This window comes from Ciconia boyciana, chromosome 3, assembly GCF_034638445.1.
Source record: "Ciconia boyciana chromosome 3, ASM3463844v1, whole genome shotgun sequence".
Classification (NCBI taxonomy): Eukaryota; Metazoa; Chordata; class Aves; order Ciconiiformes; family Ciconiidae; genus Ciconia; species Ciconia boyciana.
In genome coordinates this window covers 34,625,086-34,650,744 of record NC_132936.1, presented here as the reverse complement: position 1 = coordinate 34,650,744, position 25,659 = coordinate 34,625,086, and the positions used below count along the sequence as shown (strand labels likewise).

General features: G+C 36.3%; 1 protein-coding gene across 11 annotated transcripts in view; it reads right to left on the bottom strand.

Moving 5' to 3' along the window:
• RIMS1 (regulating synaptic membrane exocytosis 1) overlaps nt 1-25,659 on the bottom strand; it is a 355,711-nt gene that overhangs the window by 37,445 nt on the left and 292,607 nt on the right. For 8 of the 11 annotated variants that reach the window (XM_072855284.1, XM_072855285.1, XM_072855274.1 and 5 more), the window contains one exon: nt 7,982-8,214. The exons of the other annotated variants lie outside the window; for them this stretch is intronic. In XM_072855284.1, coding sequence (XP_072711385.1) covers nt 7,982-8,214 — 233 coding nt within the window. The remainder of the gene's footprint in view (nt 1-7,981; nt 8,215-25,659) is intronic. 11 annotated transcript variants of the gene reach the window in all.

Below are 25,659 nucleotides of genomic sequence, written 5' to 3'. Positions count from 1 at the left end.
GTACATTCACCCAATAGTTTCAAAGAATTAAGTATCATTACTAGAACAAAGAGTTCCTCTTACAAAAATAATCAGGTCTTTTTCTTTGTTTTTAGTATTATTCTTCATCTATTTGTTCGTTTCCCTCCTCCTGCTGCAGAAACATGTGGGTGCATGCAGGACTGGTATGAAGCTTTTGCTGGGTTCAGGGGGGTGCTCTTTGCTGCCAGGGTGTCAGGTTTAGAGCCCAGATCCTGTCACTATCCCTAAGGCACCATTACCATCCTTGCTGCTGCACTACAGACTTTTTTTAGATTGGCTGAAAAGAGAAATCCATCTTAATGTTAGTCTCTTTCCATTCTTCTTTTTGTGCAACAGAACCATTGTCCTCACAGATCACCACAACTATGCAAAGCAAGCTCTAATGGCCTGCTCTGGGAAAAATAACAACCTGGATACAAAAGACTCTCACGGAGATAATACTGAACAGCCAAACAAGGCTAATGAGTGCGCTGCAGGACGGACCACCACACTTCTGCTAGGCTGCAGAATGTTACTTTTCAAGTACACACAGTCTAACATTAAGGAAAAGATTTACAAAGTGTGCAGACTTAAGATAACAAAACGGAGGTATCTGTAGGTAAGGAAGCTCATGTGTAAATGCTAAGCATTCTTGCAGAGATAAACGCTCAATGCAAGCAAATATTTGGAAATGCTCCTCTACAACACAGTGAACAACAGGTGAATTACAGAAGACTAAACTAAACCTGTGGGGTAACTATACAGCTGTAAGACTCATAGTAATTCTGACTTCCAAGATAATCTTCTGAATCTACCATTAACAAATTTGAGATCTTGTAGCATTTCATCTGGATGAACAGGAGATGGCAATACAAAAGAACAACATCAGAAAAGAAATCCTATGAAAACAGCAATGCTAGATCAGGAACAAAAAAAGGGCCGTTCCATCCCTAGCATGCTAAATGCTTTGAGAGGTTTAAGATACCTCTCTCTGTTTTGACTGTTAGAAACTTTATTGTACTTTCGAGACAAATACAAAACTTATTCATAACTAATTTATACCCATTTGTTCTTATACTACAGTTTCCGATGGTGTGGCCCTTTAGCTTCAAAAACTCTTTTGCCTTTTTGATGTTTACTCTCATTGCATTCTTACAGAACAATCATACCTCTGTTCAACCTTCATTTTTACAGGCTGAACAAATCAGGCAATAAATCATCCTTCAAGGTCTTGATTCCCACAAACATCCAGCATTCATTTTCTTGAATGCTGAGTGACAAGTATTCCAGATGAGCTGTCAGCTGTGCTTCATTCAATGATGTTAACATTTTCTTAGCTCTCCAAGGAAACACCTTGCCTGATACACCCAGGATAGCATTTGCCTTTTCCCTGGCCAGATCTTATACATAGCTTACATTCATCCTGTGATTTTTATTACACCCATGTCTTCCTCCTATTTTTTTCTAGATGACAGCTCCCAGATTGCATCTGGAAACCTTCATTAGTCATTCTGAAAAGAATGATCTTGCAATCCGCATTATCACATTTTATCCAAGTTCTATTATTCTGGTCCTCAAGTTCATCAGTCCTTTCTCTATATCACCTGGAAGTGACATACTTTCCAAATCAATATCATCACCATATTCTAGCAGCATACACACTACATCTTATTAAAATATTAACAAGATCTGCCTGTGTTTTTTGTCTTAGAAACTCAACAAGTAAGCACTCCCTGGCTCTTGTGTTAATAAAACCAGCTGATGCCTCCCTCCTAACCAGTTTCTTCCTGACACCCAGTATTCCTTACTGATCTCCATGCTTTCCATCCAGTCTAATAATAATAATAGATGATTTATTGAAGTATAGACAAAATAAGTCTTTTGAACTTTTGTCTAGCACTCAGCTTTCTTATCAAATGCAATTTTTTAAGTAAGAACAACTTCTTTCACTACAGTAATAAAAAAACAAAGTCAGAGGTTATGAGGTAGAAGAAACATGCTCAGAAATGCATCCTTGTCACTGTTTATAACTGAGACTCAATCAGTCAAAATGAAATGTGGAAAAAAAAAAAAAAAGCCTGACCACTGCAGGAAAAGGTTGTCATGACCCTTGTAAAAAAGTAACAAAATCATGGAGAAGAAGCAATGGCTTTCTCAAGAAAGACAACAAACAACCCCTCCTTATCCCAAAGGCCTCCACCCTCCAGCATATTTTATTTCTGATTTATTATCTGCTTTATCTGTCTATCTGCTTATCTGTTTTCATACTCCCTAGACATGTATGAAATCTCTTGTTGCATCATAAAATTACTACAAGGATGGACAGAAAATTATCCCTGCTGGCATTACCAAACAAAGACTGCAAAAATGAAAAACCGAGAGGTTTTTTTTCTAGCAGTGTCTACTCTGAAATGATGTAGCTCCGAGCCTGGAAGATTGCTTTACTCTGCTTAATTTCCATGCTTCCCAGGCAGTGTTATTTTTACCACAGCACAGTGGTGCTTGCTATCACTCAGTACCTCCAGTGAACCATCATATTCTCCACCACTAGCGGACACTTTGTGTAATGGATGGGGTTGTCTTTTTTAAACATTTACCTAAACTTCAGTCATCCAACAAAACCATGAGAGAAGGCCTTCCTAAGATCAGTCTTAGAAGGTGAAATGTGGGGCAGTCAACCAGATGAAGAAGTGTTCTTAAAGCTATAGTGAGCACACAAAAGGAGCACAGCTGTACTGTGGAGTACAAGATTATCAGGACTTCACTGCTCAATGACCATTTCCTCACTTAGATGATGGTATCTTTTCTGAAATCGGGAATTTGGAATTTAATTCAAAAGAACATTCAGAAAGCCACTTCTTTAATGGCAAAATTACAGGAAATTGCAGAAAATATACTGTAACAGGGAATTCCATGTGAGGACATGTGCAATTTTTACATAGGGAAATACATTATAAGATTCTCATGTGGTTTTGCTCAGGTTGCCAGTTACTTCCTGAGTGAAGCAGTCAGACACTTAAAGATTCCTTCCAAGTATCCAGTTCACAGATGCACATAAGTGAAGAGAGTCTTTTTTCACTCTGTTTCCACCTTGTGACAATACTTGATTTCAGCTCCACTTCACGGTACATAACCTCTCTCTGAAATGTTAATGCCTATGGCTTCATTTCAAGTTGTTGACATTAAACCTCACAAACAGGAGATGGACAGCAAATAATTTTGGTTCTTATGTAGAAATATCTCATTGTGGTTCATACCATAAACATGGCAAGGTATTTCCATTTAGAAAAATGACCCGATATCAGTGTAACGTGAGACTGGACAAGCTCCCCATTCTTCCAAGCTCCTTAGCTCTCCTTCTCTGTATCTCTTCCGCTCTCATCTGTTTTGAGCCAGTAATGGGAACAATATACAATATCCCAGGCAAAGTCTCACCTTGATCTTATATGAGATCACTAATGTTTTTCAAGCAATGTCAATGGAAAACTAGTCAGAATACTGATGTTAATGGTGTTGAGCACCTTGGAAAATAAAAGCAGTCTCAAAAAACTCATATTTGGAAAAAATAGAGCCCATGTCTCAAAAGGCTCACCAGTTGCATCTCTGGTAGTTTTGTTCATATTTATCTCAAAGCTGGTATTTTCAGTCTTTCTATCTGTACTGGTTATCATGTTTTGGATATCTTAATTACGTAAACACTACCAAATTATTTTGTAATTCCTTTTGAACTCTTACTCTCAATGCTTTTGACAGAAAAGTTGGCCTCCATTAGAAGTGACTAAAGAATGAAAATCCTCTAAGTCCTTCAGCAAAACAAACAAAAACACAGCCAGCCATCCTGTCCATTTGCCTTAAAGAGAAAAATCTGTCTTGCTGACCCAGCAGCCAATTGCATCAGGCTGAATATGTCACAGAGATGTGACACTACCAAATCTCTGATAGCAAGACAGTGAAGATATAGTGTCAGAATGGTTGCAAAGCACTGTTAGCACTTAAAAAGAACAAGAAAAGTGTGCTCTTGCTAGCAGATGACCTTTCTGAATCCCTATCTGCTGACCAGGCGTTAGAAAGCAAAAGGGAGGAATTCTATTACCTTCTTAAGGCACACCTCTGCATGTACCAGGAGAACTGAGAGGGATCCAGGGATGGGAATACTTCTGTTTATCTGAGATTGAGCTTGTCCTTTCTCCAGAACTCATCTCACTGGTAATACCCCTACCATTACCTCCATCCACTTTGAAATGCATTATTATGTCTCTATTTATGGTATAAATCCTGTAATAAAACTCTTTCCTCCTATGGCAGCAGTTTTTACCTCTTTCAAAACAAACCCAGAACCCCAAATCAAAATGCAGTATGATCAATACTGCCCTCAGTCACTCATTGGACAGGAAACCATAATATAAGAATATCTGCAGAGGAATAAAGTGTTGTATCACAAAATCAAGACAATAGATGATGATTTCTTATCATAATCTATTTTCCTATAATTTTCCTATGATTTAAAGTTTAGTTGCTGTAATTATTTAGAAAATCTGCAGTTATATATTTATTTTGTATATATGTATATATTTATGTACAAAAATTAGGCTGGCAAAGAAAGATAGAAAAGTTGGATTATAACTAAAATTGTACAGAATATGCCTGGAGCTATTTTCATTCTTCTGTGGTCTTTGTGGAGGTTTTGCTTCTTTTTTTTCTTTTTCTTTTCTTTTCTTCTTTTTAACTGTGATAGCATAAGCAGAGTTGGATTTTCATTAGGAATACTGCCAGAAGATTACAAGCTTTTTTTGATGAACTATCAAATCTATCCAATTTATGGGCACAATGAACAAACCACAGTAAGGATTTCGTTATTTCAATGAACAGTTACTGAAAGTATTATGAAATCTTAAACATAATCAAAAGGAAGGTGCAGCAGAAATATATACTTTTCCTTGTAGATTTACATAAAAATAAGAATCAATTATTTCACTGACAATCTTATAAGGCACATATTCAGAATAAATATTTTCCAACAGCACTGAACAAGGGTGCACAAAATAATGTGATTGCTGGTCCTTCTAAATCTAACATGCACATGGATCTGCCCCATCTATGCAAAGAGGTCTGTGTGTGTATATATAGACACATACATGCATGCACAGGTTCACACACACTCCTTTTTCAACTGAAAAGAAAATCAACTTTTAGGAATAATAGCTACCTAGTAGCAGTTTCATACACACCGCTTCTATTTTTATAGAAGATTAAACCTATGCAGTATGCTAAAAGCAAGAATTATCTACAAAAAGTCAAATTCAGCCCTTATTAACCATTTCTTCAAATTAAAAAAAGCAAGATGGAAATTATTTTTGCTGGTTTTGAAGACAGTAGTAAACTAGAATTTCAGATCTACACGTTCCACAAAAATACGGAACCTCCGATTTTCAAGAAATATCTGACCTTTTGTTTTATTTCTGATCTTCTATTTTGAGTTTTCAGAAACAAATAACTATATATGTCATGTGTACCTGACTTACAATCATGCAAGTCATAGGAAAAAAAAATTAAACTGACCAATTCAGGAAAAACTATGGAGGCTACAGATACATTTCTGTATTTTTTATACTTCCTTTAAAATACATGCTATGTGGCAACAGCACACCTTTAGTTACTGAAGATCAGTAGCAGAAGTTCATACCTGGCAGCACTTTTTGGAGGCCCACACACCTCCACACCAGTTTTAAAACTTTGGAATTTGGCTATTAGAACCGATTTTCACATAATCAATTTTAAGGACCTAGTTTATATTATATTTTCAAAACAGATCTTTTTAAAAATTCTCAATAGTGGAGACATTATTAAGTTACTTAGGCACAACACATTAAGAAGAATTAGACATTTTTAGATTTTTTCTCCCCTCTTGTACACTACAGGAAGGAAGGAAAGTGGGTTCCTGATCTAGGGCATGAGTATTTAGTCTCCAACAATGGATTTTCTTTGGAAAACCTATCAAGTCTCATGTGTATATTGTTCTAAAAAATGCATTAATTCAACTCACTGATTTCTGACATAATTTAACTAAAAAAATAGTGACTGACAAAACCTGCCACATTTCATTTGCTTTGCTTATACCACAGATAGTACTGTTTGCCTGAGCCACAGTAAGGCAAAGTAAATATCATTCTCAGCTCTGTTTTACAATCATGAATAATACATAATCGTACTTTCCATATTTGATTTGCTGTTTGAGTTTCATTATAACTTTAGGTGCTCCATTCCTTGCAAAACTCCTATTGTTTTGAAATTTACACCAAGCAAAATTTGGAGAGCTGTAGTATCTTTCTATGAAGAACGGGAACATCTGAGCTTTAAATAGATAATGCTGAGAAGTGTTTGGAAGTCACAGTTTAGATTTTAAGTTATTTACTAACTTCACTGAGAAGAGTGAGTTAGGGTTCATGCAAGGCAAATCATCCTATGTTTGGTAGCCCCCTGTGCCTTCCTCTTAGGCACACAGCCCTGGTTCCTGGTCATAGCTGGACTACTGAGTAAGATGGAGCAAAGATTTGCTCTGTCACAGCAATTCCTATTTCAATGAGATTTAGAAGCTAGAAAGGAACACCAGATCAAACCACAAAAACATTCTGTAAAATACTTAAAACATTTTGTTCTTTATAATAAGTGGAGTAAAACACCAACCTAAAATCCTTTTTATAATACAATACCACTTTTTATTACTTTAAGAGCATGTCATTGATTCTGATGCATCTAAAATAACATCTTACTGTATACAACTATCTATATTCTAGTCTAATAGTCAGGCAGAGTGCATTTTTGAGCAACACAATATTGATTACAATTCTTGGCTTCAAATATGCCTACTACATCTATCATTTGGTCCAACTGCATGATTATATGCTCTCTGGCTTAAAATTCATAAATGAGTAGTGTAGAAAAGTATTACAATCTTTTTGTTGAAGCTGACCAAGCTTTACATCTTGAAAGAATCACTTTTACTGCTCACCTGGCAATAAAAGAACACCAAGGGAAAAGGATGAGATATTTGATGATATAAATAATATTGTTACTTACCTCTACTTTAGATTACCCTGACTATGTGAGAAGAGTGCTGCAATATGCATGCATTCTACGCTAGGATGAAGCTTTTCCTCTTTCTTTTCCTTCTTTTAGTAAGAAAGAACCCTTAAGGTCAGGTCCTGCTCCCACTGAAGACAAGAGCAAAAGTCTTCACTGGAGCTCAATAGGAGCAGGACAAGGACTTTAAAACATTTTTTTTTTCCTTTTGTATCTTTCTGTACGAGCTTTTGTTCCTTCAGGCTATGCAGATATGAAGCTTTTAAGATTTCTGAAGTCGCAATACAGACTTGGAAGTCTTACGTTCCTAATGAAGCATCATGCTGTTGTCTAATTTATCTGAAATCACTGACCCCAATTTGCCAGTGTTGTTTTTAAAGAAAAAGTATTGGATTTACTCTTGACTAAGAAATCAAAGGTAGTTTTAAAAAATGTATTTTTTGCCACTACAGGTACAATCTTTTATCCGAGTTACATAACTGCCATTCTTTTGCTCAGATTTCAGTTCCCCCATTCGTACTCAACTCTTCTGCTAGAAGAAATTTCCTATACATAGAAAGCTGCTCTTAGCCAAACCATTATCCATTGTTGATACCCACATATGTCTCTTTGCATTTCCTTGCCTACCTGTAAATAAGGCTTCTAAGAGATAAAAACATTTTTCATTGATCAGGACACAAAGTTGTTATGGTACATATTCTAAAAGGCATTTGTATATTGTTTCTTGCAGATGCCTAATGATCAAAGAAAATTAATATCTCAGAAATTTATTCACAGCTGGAAAATCTTCTCTCCTGAGTGGTCTATATCCATATACATGTAACACAGATGCCACAGATGAAATAATGGTAAACCATGTTTGGTGAGAGTCCTGTTTCCAAAGAGTGTGTGTCTCACTCACCTGTTTGGCTAAGTTGAGATGTGCTTCTGCTCCTTCGAGACACTATGGCAACCACTTTGGCACTAAGGCTGGAACGCCTTTTCTTCCCACCTGTTCCAACCGTGCCGACAGCCGTATCCGACTGACTCCCGTCATTGTGCTCCAGCTTATACATCTCTCCGCTCACACTTGTGCTCTTAGTGATTCTCCCTGAAGTCCCCATCCGTCTGCCTTGCATTTTAGGAGTAAATGTACTACAGTTACAAAGTAAAAACAAACATGTTAATTTCTCTGTGTAACAGCATTTCCAAAAGCGTTTTTTTTTAATTAGTAAATTAATTTTAGGTCTTGATACATTTTCATTTATTTGGTTCACAAATAAAAGGTTAATTTGATGCTCCTCAGAGTATGTATTTCCAGTATTATAATTTGTCTTCACTTCTTCGAGGGAAATAAATAAAATGAACACTTTCCCATGTTTTTTAGAGTGACAGAAAGAGAGACACGCAACATTTAAAAGTCATGTGGAGCCTTCCTATCTATATCCCCAGAATACAGAAAACAATAAACCAGCAATTTTACAACCAAAGAAGATAAATATGGGCCAAGAGAATATACGTAGGTTAATAAATGTATCTTATCAGCGCTGTTCACCAAAGCCTTAAGACCTAACAGATATGAAGATATCATCTTCTATATTTTAATACCTCACAAAAAGACATAATATAATATGTAGCATTTTTTAGGTCTTCGCTGTCTCACTTCTTTAAAGGTAAATGCAATAATCACAGTATGAAGGCAAAATAATTTTGAGGCAAAAAAACCTAATAACCCACTAGAACATTCATTGATTGACAGAAAGATGAATTGCTGTGTCAGTTCTGTTTGATTTCCTTTAGCTATCACATTGCATTTGAATGTTTCTATACAAATCTGTTTTCTGCTCCTGCACATAGAGGCTGAATAAAGTATTCAGAAACACGCTCTAGAGAACAATCTCAAATACACACAGGACATACTAATACACAGTCCTAACACTGCTATGGCCAAGCGACGCCCTAGCTCTAATGGCAATACGAAGTGAGCTATCCCTCTGCAGAGACCCAGAAATTTAAGCTGCAGCCTGACTCACTTCAGATGTAGTTGTTAAATCAGCCTAGTACGTGGGAAACTCATTGATCTTGTATTGCTGATTAGTAGACCTACTGGCAACATACTAATTTTAGGGATTTTTTTCATTAATTTTGTATTTTGAAGTCAAATTTTGAAATGTATTTCTTGAGCGACAGTCCTGCTGTCCTTCCCAGCAGGTTCTCTTCCCAGCAGATGTTATGGCCTGCTTCTGCCCCTCACCGCCCCTGCCACCAAATAAGAAAGAAAGGGGTTAGAGATGCAGGCTTCTTTATGTCATGGCAAGTTTCAGACAGATAGGAAATCTTGCCAGGGAGAAATGAAGGGGTCTATGGGAGAAGAACTGACATCCTGTGACTTCTACGGATCTGGGCCCTGCTAAAGTTTAAATCAGTCCTGTCTGAAGACAGATCCAGGAAAGTATAAAATAATGTATACCTAAATTATGTTTTACTGACAGTTACCAAGATTTACTAATATGTGACCATAGGCAAGAGCAGATAAAAATAGACAATATTTTTTGAAGAAGAAGCTGGAAAAGTAAAGTCCTTGAATAGACAACACTTAATAGAAAAGGACATTATCAGTCTCTGCATAGGCATTTAACTGTGTTCAGCACTTAGGATCTGCTCCTGTTAAGTTCAGATAAAAAACCAGCTACCACCTGCACACAGAACAAGGTGCTGTGATGCACTGAAGGACTTAAGAACACATTTTAGTGGACCACCTGAGGCACACTGAGCTTACAATAGGTTCTCTCTTGTTCCCTCCCATCCCACTGCGCCTTTAGCGACCGGCTTTTGGGTTCACATGGCAAAAACAGAAGGACATATGTATTTTGATGTTTCTATGTAAAATTTCTCTGTATTTCATTGTAGATCTTCCCCAGCACACACTCCCTCACATGTATGTGAGCACACACACAGATATACACACACACACATATTCAATCATTCTAGGAAGAATTTTAACTGCATTTTTTGGCCATTTAAAAAAAAATTCAAAAAAGACCATCTTCCAAAAATATGCAACTATCAAGGAAAAGGTTTTGTGTAAGGCAAACTAGTTCTGTTCAGTTAAAAATAATATCAAATTGAGAAAAAAAATGCCCTAAAATATTTCCTATTTTCAAAATAGAGACCAATTTTCTTGAGGGAGATGAATATTAATTTCTTGGCTTTAATATAAATCATGTCCCTAACATAGTACAGCTGTTTACTTCATAGGCTACATATACTGCTGCTTTTAAAGTTGCAATGATCACTAAATAACAATATTTTTATTGTTGTTCACAGAACGCAATAACCTCAACTTTACAAAATACCTAACCTAGCAGCTACTGCTGTTTTAAGTAACACAGATTTCTTTCTTTACCTCTCCACAAACACTGTAGCATGAAAAAATATGAATTGAGATTGCCACATAGGAGTCATTATTCTTCAAATAGCAAATTAATTTTAAAAAGCAGTGATGAACATCACAAAATTCATGCTGAAACTTCTGATAAAAATATTTTTCTACAATTTGAGAAGATTTAGTAAAGTTTACCTTTCTTAATTTGGGGGCTGGATATTGGTCCATAGGTCTAGCACAGAATTCTGGCTATGGCCAGAGAATCTCAGGAAATGTTTTCTCTTTAAGAAGAAGTGATGTTACTAACTTGCACACTTATCAAGAAAACCTTAAACCTAGAGATCAAATGTACAGTGTGATAATACTGTCAGAATATGCAATCAACCTGCATCATTAGCTTGGAATGCTGTCACACAATCCCCATATTCAAACAGAAACTTTGATCCCTAATCCAGTATATCAGGGCTTGCCAACATCATTCCTACATCAGCCAGTTTCTGATGCTGAGTCCCTTTTCCTCCTCTGCTGAGGAAAAAAGGCCCCAGACTCATGCCCATAGGGTGCTAGAAGGCAAGACCATTGACCAGTTTGCTTCCCTGGAGGAGGAGACACTTTGCCATTTCAAGCAGAGGGCAGACCAAAAGTACAGTCTGATACGTGGAGCGGGCAGAATCACACAGGCCTCATATTCAGGGGTCCTACTTTCTGCTTTGATTAGACATGGATAATTCCTTTTGACATGGATAATTGCTTTCCACCAGCGCTTGGAATTGGATTTCAGTGACTATTTCTGCGATGCTGATGCTGCCCCCTACTCAAAGCTTTCTGTAGTCATTTTGTTCCCATTTTGAGCCATGGAGTTGTTGTCAATTCTGGAACTCTTGAGTTTATGCATCAATACTTTAGTAAGAGTCAGGGAACAAACTGGAAATACTTCTTTTGAGAGTATCTGTTGACATTTGAGCTATATTGACATGTACTTTGCTGACATACTAATCTATAAATATATCACTTACAGCAATGAAGTTTAGTGGACTATAAAATCTGCCATGCAATTAAAGAAATAATTGTTTATCATACTTTGCTCTGCTCTACTGAATTTGCTCTACTGAAATGCAAGTGTTTATGAATATAATAAATACTAATCTTGTGTTGTTTTTATGCTAATCTTCACCTTTTTGTACAACGGAGCTGAAATGCTCTAATCTCACATTATTTAATAAGAGTTTAGGAGACAATGATGTCCATCAACTGAGAAATAAGAATTGATAGTATCATAACTTTAGGAAAATCCCATTTTTGATGTATTAAGTCCCTAATTCAAGGACTATGAATACTTTCTGAATAATAGATAAACCGCTTTTTCAAAGACCCATATAAATTTCAATTTTCATTCTTCGTGACAGGTAGAGGGACCTAGAAGATTCACCTTAATAAAAAAAAAGATTGAGATATTTGGAATTCAGATTAATCTTGTACATGTTTTTACCTTGCAAATATCAAGTCCTGCTTTCCTAGGAAGTATGTTCTAGTATACTTCTAGTACAAAATAGCTATTAGTTTGCTAGAAACAGGCTTAATGGGATAAGACGAAGGATCAAATCCTACAGCTGTCCAATACTTCCCCTTGTCGCAACTAAGCAAACAGATTAAGATTCCTTTGCATTCATTTAATCCCTGGGCTAGTTTATTATTTGACATTAATTGGAACAGTATCAAAAGAACGGGCATTGAAAATTCAGTCTTCTTACACCATCTAATTGAGTACCCTTAGAACACAGTATTTTTCCATTCCATTACTGGCTATCACTTGGAGAAATAGCTCCTAGCTCACACTGTTACTTTCTGCAATATGGTTAGAGTTTAATTTATGAAGCACAAAGAAGCAAAAGACCTGCATGAATTTACATATATCCTTTTGCACTTAACCCTTCTAATAATAACATACCTAAAATTTTATTTTCCTTTACTGGACTTGCTGGGATTATTGACACATTCATTTAAATGCAGACGCAAGTTTTTGCAGGCCTGTGGCTAAAATTAGTAAATTATTAAGTTGTATTGTTGATTTAAACCTAGTTATCATAACACAATAAATAAAAACAGTTTTCAGTAGCAGGATAACTAAGAGTAACATATTTATCAGTATACTTCATTTATTTCTAAATGAAATAATTCACTACATTTTTATTTAAAATTATTTTACTGTCTTTAGCAATTCTTTCAATGACTAGTTCAGCAAAAATCTTATGCTATTTCTAATTATTGGCATAACATCATCAATGTGTATATTAAGAATAGTTATAGACAATCTATCTGTTTTACTTCACAGATATTTAGCACAGAAGAAGAGTCACTTGATGTTTAATTTTTTTTAATTGAAGGAAACCACTAAAGCCAAAACCCCAGTGACCCCAGAAGGAGCAGAGCCGCCCCCCCAGCCCCGGCTCCCCGGAGCTGTCATTCAGCACCAGGGTCACCCACTACCCCTGGGCTCCCGCATCAGCTGGGAAGCCACCGTTCCCTTTACCAAGGGAAAAACGCTTACATTTTCCTGCCGAAACTTACACAGTTGAGATGGATCCTATCTAAAGTGGTATCTGTACTACACAAGGCAAAATCAAGACCGTATTTACATGTCAGACATCAGAGTTGTGAAAGAGAGCAGCACTTTCAGTTTTGCAAGCTGCTGCTACCTGAAAGTTGTATCTGTGGGAATGAAGAATGAACTGTTAAGATAAAAAACTTATTCAAAGAGTAGTTTGAGTTACAAGCTGCCATAAAAATTAACCCTGAGGTAAATTCTATAAAATGAACACACTACTACAAGGACATTGTGGATTATACTTGCTTATATTAAACTATAGCATGCACAACTATATAGAACTGAAACAAAGCCAATTACATGTACTAAGTCACTGTATATCTTTCTACATACAGATATCTAATACATATATTCAAGATGCATAAAATTATACTGGACAAATTATTTGGATTGAGAAAATTAGTATATAGGTATACACTACATAAAATACCTGCCAAGAGTATGTATCACCTGAAAGATAGTAAGACACAGGAAGCTAGAACAAACTTTGCCCATAAACTCACCTATGGAATATCTGGAAGTATATCCTTTTAGGGAAAAAATCTTAAGTGATTAGCCATTGCTAAAATTACAGTATTTCCTTCATTCTCTTAGACTTACTGATGATTTATAAAAAAATACTTTAGGTGTTTATTTTCATGATCACTCATTTTTACTCCGTCCATTTTTCCAATAATGCAAGCCATGAGTAAATAAATAATCCCCTGTATTCCTTGCTGTATAGACGATACTTTAATATAAATTCTTTCCACACAGTTGCAGTAACTTGAACCATTCGACAGAATCCCTGGCCTTCACCAGCACGAGCTAGTAAGCTTCCTTTCTCTTCTGCTGAATGCAGAATCACGTACTAATTCGTAGCCTCTATGGCACCCTTTTGCAATGAGGTAGCTCATGAATACTAATAACCTCCTAAACATGTAATAGTTGTGGACCAAGGGGAAGATGAGCACTCCTTTATAATGAGGAACATTTCTAAAAATAAACTAAGTCTTGTTATTAGTATTATATGATATATAATTAATAAATCCAAACTCTAAATTACCTATCCACAAATTGCTCTGCCAGTCTTAGAATATATAGCTATATTTACATATGATATATAACATTTGCTGCAAGATTAATTACTGTACAATTTATGGTATTTCATAAATTAATTCAAACATGGTGCTTTACAAACCAAAGGACAAACACATATCCCATATTAAAAATCTCTCCAGTAAGTCAAGAGACTTTTTTAGACCATAAAAGAGTTAGCTGATTCAATGAAACAATCACTTTGTACGGTCTGTACCAACTGGAATTACATATTGATCTAACATGCACATCCATCATATATTAAATCCATGAAATGGCTATTAGAATCAGAAAAAAACTTGCTTCTCCCGTAAAGTCACCATATCGGAGTCCTATTGGTGTACAAAGATAGTTGAAATTCAGTACCTCTTGTAAATTATACCTGTTGTTGACAATATTCCTATACTGTAATGCTACTCAGTGACACAGATACTGCCTCTGGAATGACGAAGTCTCAGCCCCATTTGTGTTCAATGTGTAAACTCTCACTGAGGTAAGGGTTGGGGAAGATTACAGAAGTCTCCCCTGGGAGCTTAACTGGTTGACATCCTACTTCAGAAGATCAGGAAATTTCCATGTTGGAATAAAATATCAGAATCTGTTTTGTGAAAACGCCTTTCTCAGTAACACGCTGACCAGTGAATTGTGCAAGTTTCACAGCTCTGAGAGATCTCTATTTTTTAAACTTGTAAAACTAGCATTTCTCCATGAAATGAAAGAACAATAATTCAGAATCTAAGTCTGAATATTACAAAAGGTGAGCAGATTTTCACTATTTTCCAAGAACAGTTCAGCAAGTTAATTTATATTCTCTGAAACAAGCAGAGTAATTGCCTCTGTATGCAGGAGCCCGTGTGTCTGCCTGCGCATACCCACGGCACTATCAGCCTGAAGCCAACTAATCACATGAATCATAAAATGAAAGCAACACGAAAGCAGTTAAGTTACTGCAGGGATGCTGCTCAGGGTTAAGTGTTGCTATTAATGCTGATGTGGACAGGCTAATGGGAATCAAAGGGCAAACAGCTCAGCTGACCCAAACTTGACTGCAAATAGCCATGTATATATTAAGTGCTAGTGCACCAAACATAGCAAGCACATAAATGTTAAATCTGTATCAAGGAAATAGGTATTGGGGGTGTGTGTATAACAACTACAAAGATGTGGAGTTTTTTATGCTCACCACTGAATGGAAGAAACTTTCTTCAGTAGTAAGAAAGCTGAATTCACCAGTTTTTCTTTCTTTGTATAACATTCAGCAATAACATATTATTCTCCCTGTTACAACATGCTGTATTGCTTTTTCCCCTCCAAAGCATGAGGTACTGAAGTACCTGTGATCTGACTGCTCTTCATGTAAAAAGGCTACATCATTGATATGAAATAGATTGCTCACTGCTCCTTTACAAAAGTAAATAATAGCAACAGGCAATAGACACAAAATAGGGAATGAAGGAGGAAAATCTCAAAGGCTGAATGGGGCAGTGGAAGGAGAGGACTAACAAAGAAAATACAGAAAACATTTTTAAAAAGATAAACTGAGATGAAGATAAAGCAAGTGAGAGCTACTCTGAGGTCTGAGCCATGGCTAAAACTATTTTCCTACATTTCTTCATTCTAAAAATAACATGTACTGCCTGTTAAAAATGTTAGTGTAATGTTCTTACACAAAAAGTTTATGAATGATATTTCATCTTAATCAACTGCAGTAATTAAATGAAAAACCAATTAAAATTATTTTTCAGTCTTTTTAAAATCATTAAGAAAGGCTGCTGGTAACGTGCCAGTTTCTTTGAAAGAGGAAGCATAATTAGATAATTAAAAATGCACAAGCAATGCTCCATAGTACATTTTTCATGTACAGATGTTCTGAAGGGATTAAAGACTCCATCTCCCTCCCTCTCTGACAGACATATAAAGCAGTTTATTATGACGGATTTGAAAAAATCATTATATTTAGATAACGAATAATTAGAACATTAATTACTCTGCCTTCACCTTGGTTTTGTACATAAATGACCTCAGAACCAGAAGTTTCCATCTGTAATATACTGTTTGGGGGTAAAAAGTATACATTATATTTTTTAAGCAGCTTAGCTCAACTGTTTCATATAACTTGCCTCCATGATAATAATTTGGAGGCTATTATCCTCTATTTCCCCCCCAAAAAGCAAAAGTTGTGACTCAGGTTACATCAGTTGCTCGCCCTTGCCCCAGGAGAGATTACCTAAGAAGCAACATGAATTAAGCCACCATACACGTTCAAGATGTTTCTCTCTCTAATGAAACTGAGAAATGCAGTAGTTCATGAAACAGTTTTGGTGTTCGGTTTTGAGCTGCAGTGATTTCGATAATCAGAAACAAAGTAGGATTGCCAATTTACTTCAAGTATGGCAGTGGATATTTACAGCTTGGAGATTTTAGATGCAAAATGCCAGTCGGGTATAATGTTACTGGCTTGGCTGTTAGTTACATCTATTCTTCAAATTTGTCAAACATTAAAAACTTAGGTAGGAATTTTCTGTGCTTGGTTTCTGCCCAAGGTTGAATTTCTTCTTTTACTTACTCTAAGTTCCAGCTGAAATATCATTGCAAATTGTCCAGTCCTTTTAGAGGAATTAAAAAGAAAAAAAATCCACATTGTACTGTCACATAATAAACAAATGAATAAATTTACTTCGCTTTGAGATGTACTTATGGCTGGTGCCTGACTGAAAGATGTTAATGAAGCGATCCTTCTATTTGGCACAAACTGTTTTCTATTCTTTTGAATATCCGTAAATTCAGTAAAACAACATCTTTAAGTCCTAAGTCTCATGTTAAGAGGCTTCGAAGAGATCAACAGTTAAAATACCAGGATACTTTCTATTACAAAGTGGCATTGCACTCATTCGCAGCTCCTATTGCTAAACAGATTGTACATTTCCTGAATATTACTATTATTTCACCTCAAGGCTAGAGGCAGAAAGTCAGTATTTCCCAGAAATTGCTTCTCTTGGCTACGCTGGATCTGGGAAAGTTAGCTGGACTGTCCAGGATGCAGGGAGGCTGCATCTTCTCTGTTGGCCATCAGGCATGACCCAAGACAAAGTCATCTGATTGGAATGCCAAAGAGAAAAGAGATGGACAATAATTCCTGGAAAGAAAGAGACTGGTTCATGGTGATACTCAAGTAGGAAGAGAATAAGAAAACTTGGGGAATAAATTATTTTCATCGCTCTTTCTGAAGACAAAATGGTTCCTAAAAATTCCTGAGACTGAATGCAAGCCTTTCCAACATACCATCACAAGTATTTATTATATTATGACCCTCCCATGAGATGGTCAGTTTATCTTTTGTAGCAACAAAACACTCACTATCCCCTTGCTTTTGCAGAGAAAGCACACTGCTTTTTCATATGCCATTCATCCCATTTTGCATGGTGAACCCAGCAATCATATAAACTGTGCAATCTTTTACTATGTAACTGGGTTAAACAAACCAGAATGTTAAAGAGCCATGTATGTTTTTTGCTCCAAACTTTCCACATGAGGGGATTGAATCCACAGCATCAGGCCAGAATAAACTCACGTGCAACAGGCAGCATATGATCACCAATGAAGACATGTTTGAAGCAACTTGTCAATCATCACATAAAAGCTATGGGGCAGAGATCTGAAGAGATTCATTTGCCAGAGCAGCAATTAACTAGCTGAGCCAGGAGACCATCCTTTCTCTTCCTACAATTCCCCCCTCATTCTCTAAACAAGTTCTAGCTTCTGTAACAAAGAGAATTTGAGTTTTACAGGTGACTGACTCTTTATGTGTGCTGTCTTCATTCATCCCTGGAACAGGCCCATATCATGCACTGATCGAGGCAATTTCCATGGAGAGAAATGTGAAACTAATTAAGTGAGTATGCCTACACACAAAAAGGCCAGGCTTACACAGGTAGGCTCAGTTCTAGTATTTCCTATCTTTCAGCACTTAGCTTCACACTCTTTGTATTCTTTTCATATAAGTTTTGTGGAAGTTTTCTTTAGCAAGTATTCTTTATATTACATAAATTTCAATTTAGTGCTTTATGTCATTAAAAACCTTCACATGTAAGCAGTAGAACTGATTTTAGTAGTATTTTATTCATATATGCAAGCAATAATCCTGCTATTTTTCAGTCACTTTCTCCTGATTTTTTTAAAAACATATACATCAATCTAAGACCCATAAAATGGGGTTTTTTGCTCTCGATTTTAGGCTACATTTTTAATCAGTTGAATTTTTATAAAAACACATTTTGATCTAATATATCAAGAACTGAAGAGTGAACAGCCATAAACTTAACAAATCAGAACTGTTAAGTTTTTCCTTTCTGTTTGCAGTTGAAGTACTGTAGACTGAGGGGTTTTCGTGATTTTAAATTTATTCTGACAGCTCTTTAAGCCAATTTGCTGGTCATCCTTCCATTTCTGGCCATTATCAATTTCAGTAAGTGAAATTCAGTGAATTGGTTAGACAGCCAAATTCAGCCAATTCAGTGAATTGCTTAGCCAGCCAAACTTTGTTAAAATTGTAGTTTTCTGACTCTTTGCATCTGAGTAATTTTTATTGATGAACTTAAACATACCTTCACTATCCTGGCTGAACTTTTATATTTCACTGTGACTGAATTTATCTTCCAACTACTTGTAAGTTATGTTATTTGGAGGCACGGAGACTAACCATAAAATCACAGACTAATGCAAAAGATCACTCTCAAATCAAATTACTATATACTCTCTTCCAGCACTTGTTCAAAAGAAAACAGTCCATATGGTTACTATTCCGTTACTATTCATATCTTCTCTTGATATGAAGGCATGAAGTAACACAGGGACCAAAGGCTTCCTGTAAACAAACTAGCTCTGGAGTGAGAAGCCACAGAGCTGCGCTTAGTGGCACTGTGCCCAGCCTCATGAGCCCCGAAAGGCAGGACTCCTGGTCTGGGCATAGCAAGTTGTTGACACGAGATAATATGCTGGGATAAAGCTGTTGTATATGAATAGCTGTGTATGCACTATGTGATTATATCAACTGAAAAAGGGAATGAAACTGCAAAATATAGACAAATACTTTCAGATATTACGGCAGGGATTATCCAGAAGCAGGGATACGTCCAGCACAGGCAGCATGATGGTACTCCAGGGCCAGAGTTGATGGAAAAATCCCTTCCTTTTCTTCCCACTGTCTATTTCTATGTGAGTTTCTTATGCTATGTTATGGTTTGGGTAACCTGTCCTCAGTTATATTCTTTTAGCTTTCTTAAATTCTGACCAGCTCACAATGTGATAGTTTATTGCCAACATAAGGTCATTTAGATCAGGAAGAATTTTACAGAATTTTACCTAAGTATACCCATATCAAAAACATTTATCTTTTTAACTTAACAGCATTATACTAATAGCCAGAAACAAGAAGAGAGGATGTTATTGCATATGCATCTATCTACGCATATATACAAACACATACAGAGTATGTCAACCATGCCCCTATACAAAAACTGAGAAAGAAGTACACATACTCCCTACTTCTCTGACAGCTGGGAATGCAGATGATACAACCAAGTGTTAAAGCTGCCCAATGCTGAAAAGGTTCCTAGAGAGGTTTTACCCCTACAGCTTTGTCTAGAAGTCTTGATCAGGCTTTTTGCTGAATAAACACTCTTTCTTTGCAAGAATGAACACTATTACCATCCTGAAGTTTTAAAAAGATGCTTCTTCATTTCTCAGATCTGATGACAGTTAGAACACAATTGTCCACATCTGTGAAGCTCTTAGTCTTTGTTAACCCTGCTAGGGAATTTGCATTAGCCACAAGTTGCATTTTGCACTATATTAAAATTGTATATCTTTCAAGACAATTTGGGTTGGACTGTTTGGTCTTACATCCATATTTCTCAATTTTAAATTGTTGTATTTTAAGCAAAGTAGCAGTCGTACCACTACTACTCCACACAGTTACACTTAAGACTGACAAGTTTTCCATCAGCTTGAACTTTTGGTGTGTGTGAAAATTTGAAGAGTAGTGTAACTGTTTAAAAGACCTCTCTGTATTGACAAGTATCAGTTACCCCTCTGGGGGGAAGCTGAATACAGATATCGGTTTGTTAAGCTCACAAAATAGTCAAACTCCTAGCTTGTAAATAAAAAGATGAACCAGTGTGCTTTTTAAACCCAGATGTAAAACGTTACCATTATGCTAATGTTTTCCAGACCATAATGTTCTAACTAATCATAAAAAATTTACTGATGCTTGTAAAAATATATCACTATCTTGAGTACAGACTTGTTAAAGAGTTTCAAGTGCTATTTAGCACACACTCCTCTGAAAGTCAAATTACTTTTTGGCTTATAAACTTCAATTTCATAAAAAAGACAAAATTAGTGAACTTCATTTTTTAACTCAGATATTAAATTTCTGAGCTTTTAGCTTTGTTTCCTGTGTTCCTTATGCAATCCTTACACCTTCTATCACTTGTTCCCCTACTGGCTCACGGTGGTGAATTTCAACCAGAACTGATACATTGGGAAGGAGTTGAAGATACCAAGGTTTTACAAGTTTTGTGAAGTCTCATAACTAGGCAGATAAGAGCTACATTAAATAAGATGTCCTGCTGAAGAAAGGCTGCTGTATGATCTCAGTATTTATCTATTCTCTTTGGTCTGCCAGATGGACACTCTGGATAGGGGAAGATCATGGAGATACAGTGGAGGAGGGAGGTGACTGCAGTCTGGGCAGCTAGGTTGTGACCCTCCACTAATTGAGTTGTTCCAAAAGGTCTTGTATGCGTGGCCTTTTCACTGCAATAAATATTAAAGTTGTCGTGAAATTGATTAATTTATTTTTATCAACCCTCCATGTTTTAGTTATTGCTTATGTATCTTTTGTGAGCACAGCACTAATGCAAACATACCAGGGACACACAGTGCTTAGGGATGCAACACACAGTGCAAATGCGCATACTAAATGTGGAAAGCCTACATCAAAAAAACTGACAATCTAGTACCCACTGTTGAGGGTCTTGATTTCACCTCATTTTATTCTATCAGTAGGAGTTTGATTAGCAACTATGGAGTGGGTAAGTTTCATTGATTATTTTAAAGCATCCTATGCTTTGAAAAACACTGTTTCTTATAATGCTACCCTATATGCCATTCTCTGCATTATTAACAGTGAGAGGCTCTTTGGATTGAACAAATGCTAACACCAGTCACATAATAAAATGTTAATTTAATCCTATTTTTAAATAAAGACTTTGCAATGGAAAATTCCAAGATGAAAAGGAATCTTCTGAAAACATAGCGGACATATGGCTATGAATCCAATGGAGGCTTTTATTGTTTATTTGTAATAGTAAGACCCATGGAAAGTCTTCAGTCTGTCAGCAGCACTGGCTACATTATGGATGCTCCCGTTCTAGCTATGGGAGGGAAGGTGTCCTTCACTGCAATATCAACTAATTAATCTCACTCAGTATTTAAACACAGAACTATAAACCACTGAAGCAACTGCACAATAAATGTTGCTTATTACATTATATAGGAAAATGAGTCTCTACTTAGTGACCCTAAATGTCTTGTTTACAGCAGAAACCTTGACTACAAAGAAACAGTCATAAATGGGCAAATTATCAGCAATATAATTAAGTGTCATAAATATAGAAGTTGTCTTCTGGTATTTATAACAGTCTTTTTTTATACTAAACTGGAATTCCATTACTGTTTTAGTCATGCTGTACAAAAGCTAAAGTAGTATAATATCTTAGTTCTAATACTGACTTTAACAGCATATATTTATAAATTACAAATAAATAATTGTTAAAAAATATTTGGGAAATCAAAGCAGATGGTCACTATTGCCATGTGCTCAATTAGCTTGTAAATACAAGTGCTAAAAGAGTATAATTCCTGAAGCTAATGGGAATGGAAAAGTGCTTGACAATTCCATGCAAGTGCTCAACACAATGCAGAAGTCCAGCCAGCCAGAATAAAACATACCAACAAGTGTTAACAACCTGATTCAGCATAAGCGCTGCCATGGGCTTGCATCTCTCTTTCCAGCAAAACCATGTGTGGTGCAGCACAGGGTATGTACTTCACTGAACCTGTGTACAAATCACTAAGCACAGCCTTTCCTTGGTTGTGGGGAGTGCTCACAGTGCTCACATTCCTCTTTCAGTGAAACCATTTGGTTCTTCTTGCGCACGTAGTCTGTGTCTCACTATCCTTCCCTTCCCTTTACGGCTGATGGTCACTCATTAATGCTTGTTACTATCATGCAACAGAAAAAGCTATTAATCATCTCCCCATTTATTCTCCCCTCCTTGTGCACAGCTAAGCTTGCTGATATGAAGATATGCTTCATGTGCTCAGTTCCCTGCAAATTTCCCCCCCAAATATCCATCTTGGTACAAACGTCAACACGACAAAAGCAAACAGCATGAAGAGAGACCTTCCGACAAAGAATCAGACCACTGTGCTCTGCTGGCTATCCCTTGGTGATGTTCACTGTCAATGTACAGAGTGACTATTTAAACGAGATCCCAGTTCACCAGGGAATCCCAGAAATTTGAGCTCTGTAATAGTGCCTCGAACCAAAACCTCCTTTCTTTCCATGAAGAGGAAACTGGCCTCAACACTAGGTCAAACTGGGCTGTTGACTCATAGTGTTTCTGTTTCGATGACTCTCTGAGCTGGATGTCTGATCTGCCTCTGCAAAACTCTCTCCTTCCTTACTCGAAATTCTAAGGGCCTGTGAAGTTAAACCAGAAAGACTGTGCAAGAAAAAACAAATTCTATGTTTTTCTGCTCTGTTAGAATCTCTGGGTCACACACAGAGTATGACCCTGGATTTCTGTGGAAGTTAGCTGGGTAAAAGAGAAGAATCAAACTCTCTTATATTACTTCCATTATTTTATTTTTTGGGCATGACAAAAAATGGTGGATAGACTGGCCCAATGTTTCCAGGGAAGAATGAAAATTAGCAATAGATTTTTCTTTAAGCAGTTTAAGGCAATTCTCTCTTCCACTCAGAAGCAAACAAAATCCCCCTACCAGTCTAAGCTGAAAAAATGGACCACAGGAGGTTCTAGAAACAGAAAGTCATTCAATAAATTTCATCCTGGGGAGCACTGTGCATTGTCCCCATTAGCAGGAGACATGTTTGAAGAAGGGCCAACAAAAGAAACAAGTACCTTTTTATCTACCTTTAAAGAATTCAGTTCCACTCAATATATTATTAAGTGAGAAATTACATAGGTTAAAAAAATTTGGCTTTTGGAAGCCATCTAGTACTAGAGGACTATAATGTAACAGACTAGTATAATAAAATGCAGTTGCTACACATTGACGTTAGAAAACAGATATTTAGTTCCTAGGAAGTTGAGAGACTTTATATGCTTACAAATTTTACACAGTGTTTCAGTTACAGCTTACTGAATTGTAACTCAAAACCTAAAAGTTAATCTTGTAGGTTAAAGTGTGGGGCTTGAAATTTGATTCAGAACTATAATAGCTATTAAAATCAGTATGACTTAATTATTCAAATTAGAAGGAAGAACCACTTATTTCTGATAATCTTTCTGTTATTTGTACATTTAAGCACAAAAGAAATATATTATTGTATTATAAATATATGAATTACTTTAATCGATGTAGCTCAGATCTAGTATCTCATATTTCTTTCTTAGAAAGGAGGGATTCCTGTTTATATAGAAGATAAAGGATTTCATACTTATGTGAAGTACAGCCTAGTCACCTTAAAAAAAATTTGTACCTGAAAATTACAGGATCTACAAGTTGTCACGAGGAAGAAATTCTCAGGTCAAGAAATACTCTTTGGTCAAACTTAATTTTCAGAGACATAATTTAAAAAATAAATTGGGAACTCTCTCATCCCTTTGAACATTAAAAATAATCAAAATTAAAAGAAAGCTTCAGAAAAGAGGACAACTGCAGTATTATCTCCCCAAAGCCATGCCAGTTCATATTATGAGCAGAAATGAGTATTGTTTCAATGAGTGCCTTTGCACTGGGGCTTTGACAGTTGATTTAAAAAATCATATTGAAGTATGGATTCTGATGATCCACAGTCCAGCTGATAAATTACAACTGCAGCCATATATAAATTTGCAAGTGCGTAGCTATGCAGGCTTTGAAGCAGATATAATATGGAAGAGGAATAGCAAATGGGAACTTAGTCCAAGATTCTTTAGAAATGTGACAACCTGTAATAATCTGGAGTTAAAATTTCCAAAAAGAAAGGCTAATCTGATTCATATGTGAATATATATGCAGCAGAATTCATAATTTCTGGTACTGCTACAGCTATGTAATTGACTGTGTGGTGCTTTAGGCCTGAGAAATGTGGAACAGACCTTCCAGAGTGATGTTTCGAAATGCTGCACGTGGCAGAATTTAACTACAAAAGCAAGAAATACCCTTTTGAAAATGCCGATTAAGGACCAGATTTTCAACGTGATGCAGACTGATATTGCCACACCGCTGTTTGTGGAGCTGTGGAGATTTGTAGTCGCTGGGATCTAGCCCTTCATATATTGCTAACAACTACTTCTACTGAGAAAGAGAACCAGACGAGCACACTGCTAGAAAACTGTTCATTAACACCTGATGGCAGACAGCGAGGCATGCAGGAGGTATGCGAGTAATAAGATTTTTTTTTTTAATCTGTTTGGCAGTGCTGCAGCATATATAGTATATGAGGTGAATCTACTACGTCTTCTATTATGACATCCTGAAGGCCCTGAACATCCTAGAATGAGGAACCAGCATGCTTCCAAATGCATGACAATGACTCCTTTGCCAGACAAGGATCTGGGCTGATTGATAGCATCTTGCACAATTAGAATAATATTTATTTTTATACAGAATACTGGTAGTAAGAGCTATAAAAATCAGGAACATCCAATTTGGCCTAGTATATCCAAACAGATCCTTCTCATGCTAAGCTACAGTACTGCATATTTCACTGCAAACTTATATAGCTCAATCCTTTATATAATGCGAACTTCCCCTTACACAGGTTTGTATAAGGAATGTGGGATCAAACATACACAAGGTACAAAAGAAATCTGTAATATTCAACATGTTTTCAGGATCGTCTCGTAGGGTTAGATCATGAATGTGGCATAGTGAATATTCCACACAAAGCCAGTTTGAAACTACCCGTGAATTTGTTCCCATTTTCCAGATGATTTGCTTTTATTGATGAATAAACTGCAGTGTTCTTCTCTTGTTACCTCTACTAGTTCTGTCCGCAATATCTATAATAATAATTAAAAGATTTTACATTTTGTTTTTTCTATGAGTGAAGAATCTTAACTACACCCTGTACACTGTAGCACAAATTCAATATACAGATTTTAATTACTCTTGTAATTAACATGAAATGAGTGGGTTTCTTTATTTCAACAGAGACCTCAGTCTCATCAACTGAAATGCATTAAAAGCCTTGGTGTGTTACATTTTCCTTGACTGTCATGACATGAAGTTAAACTTC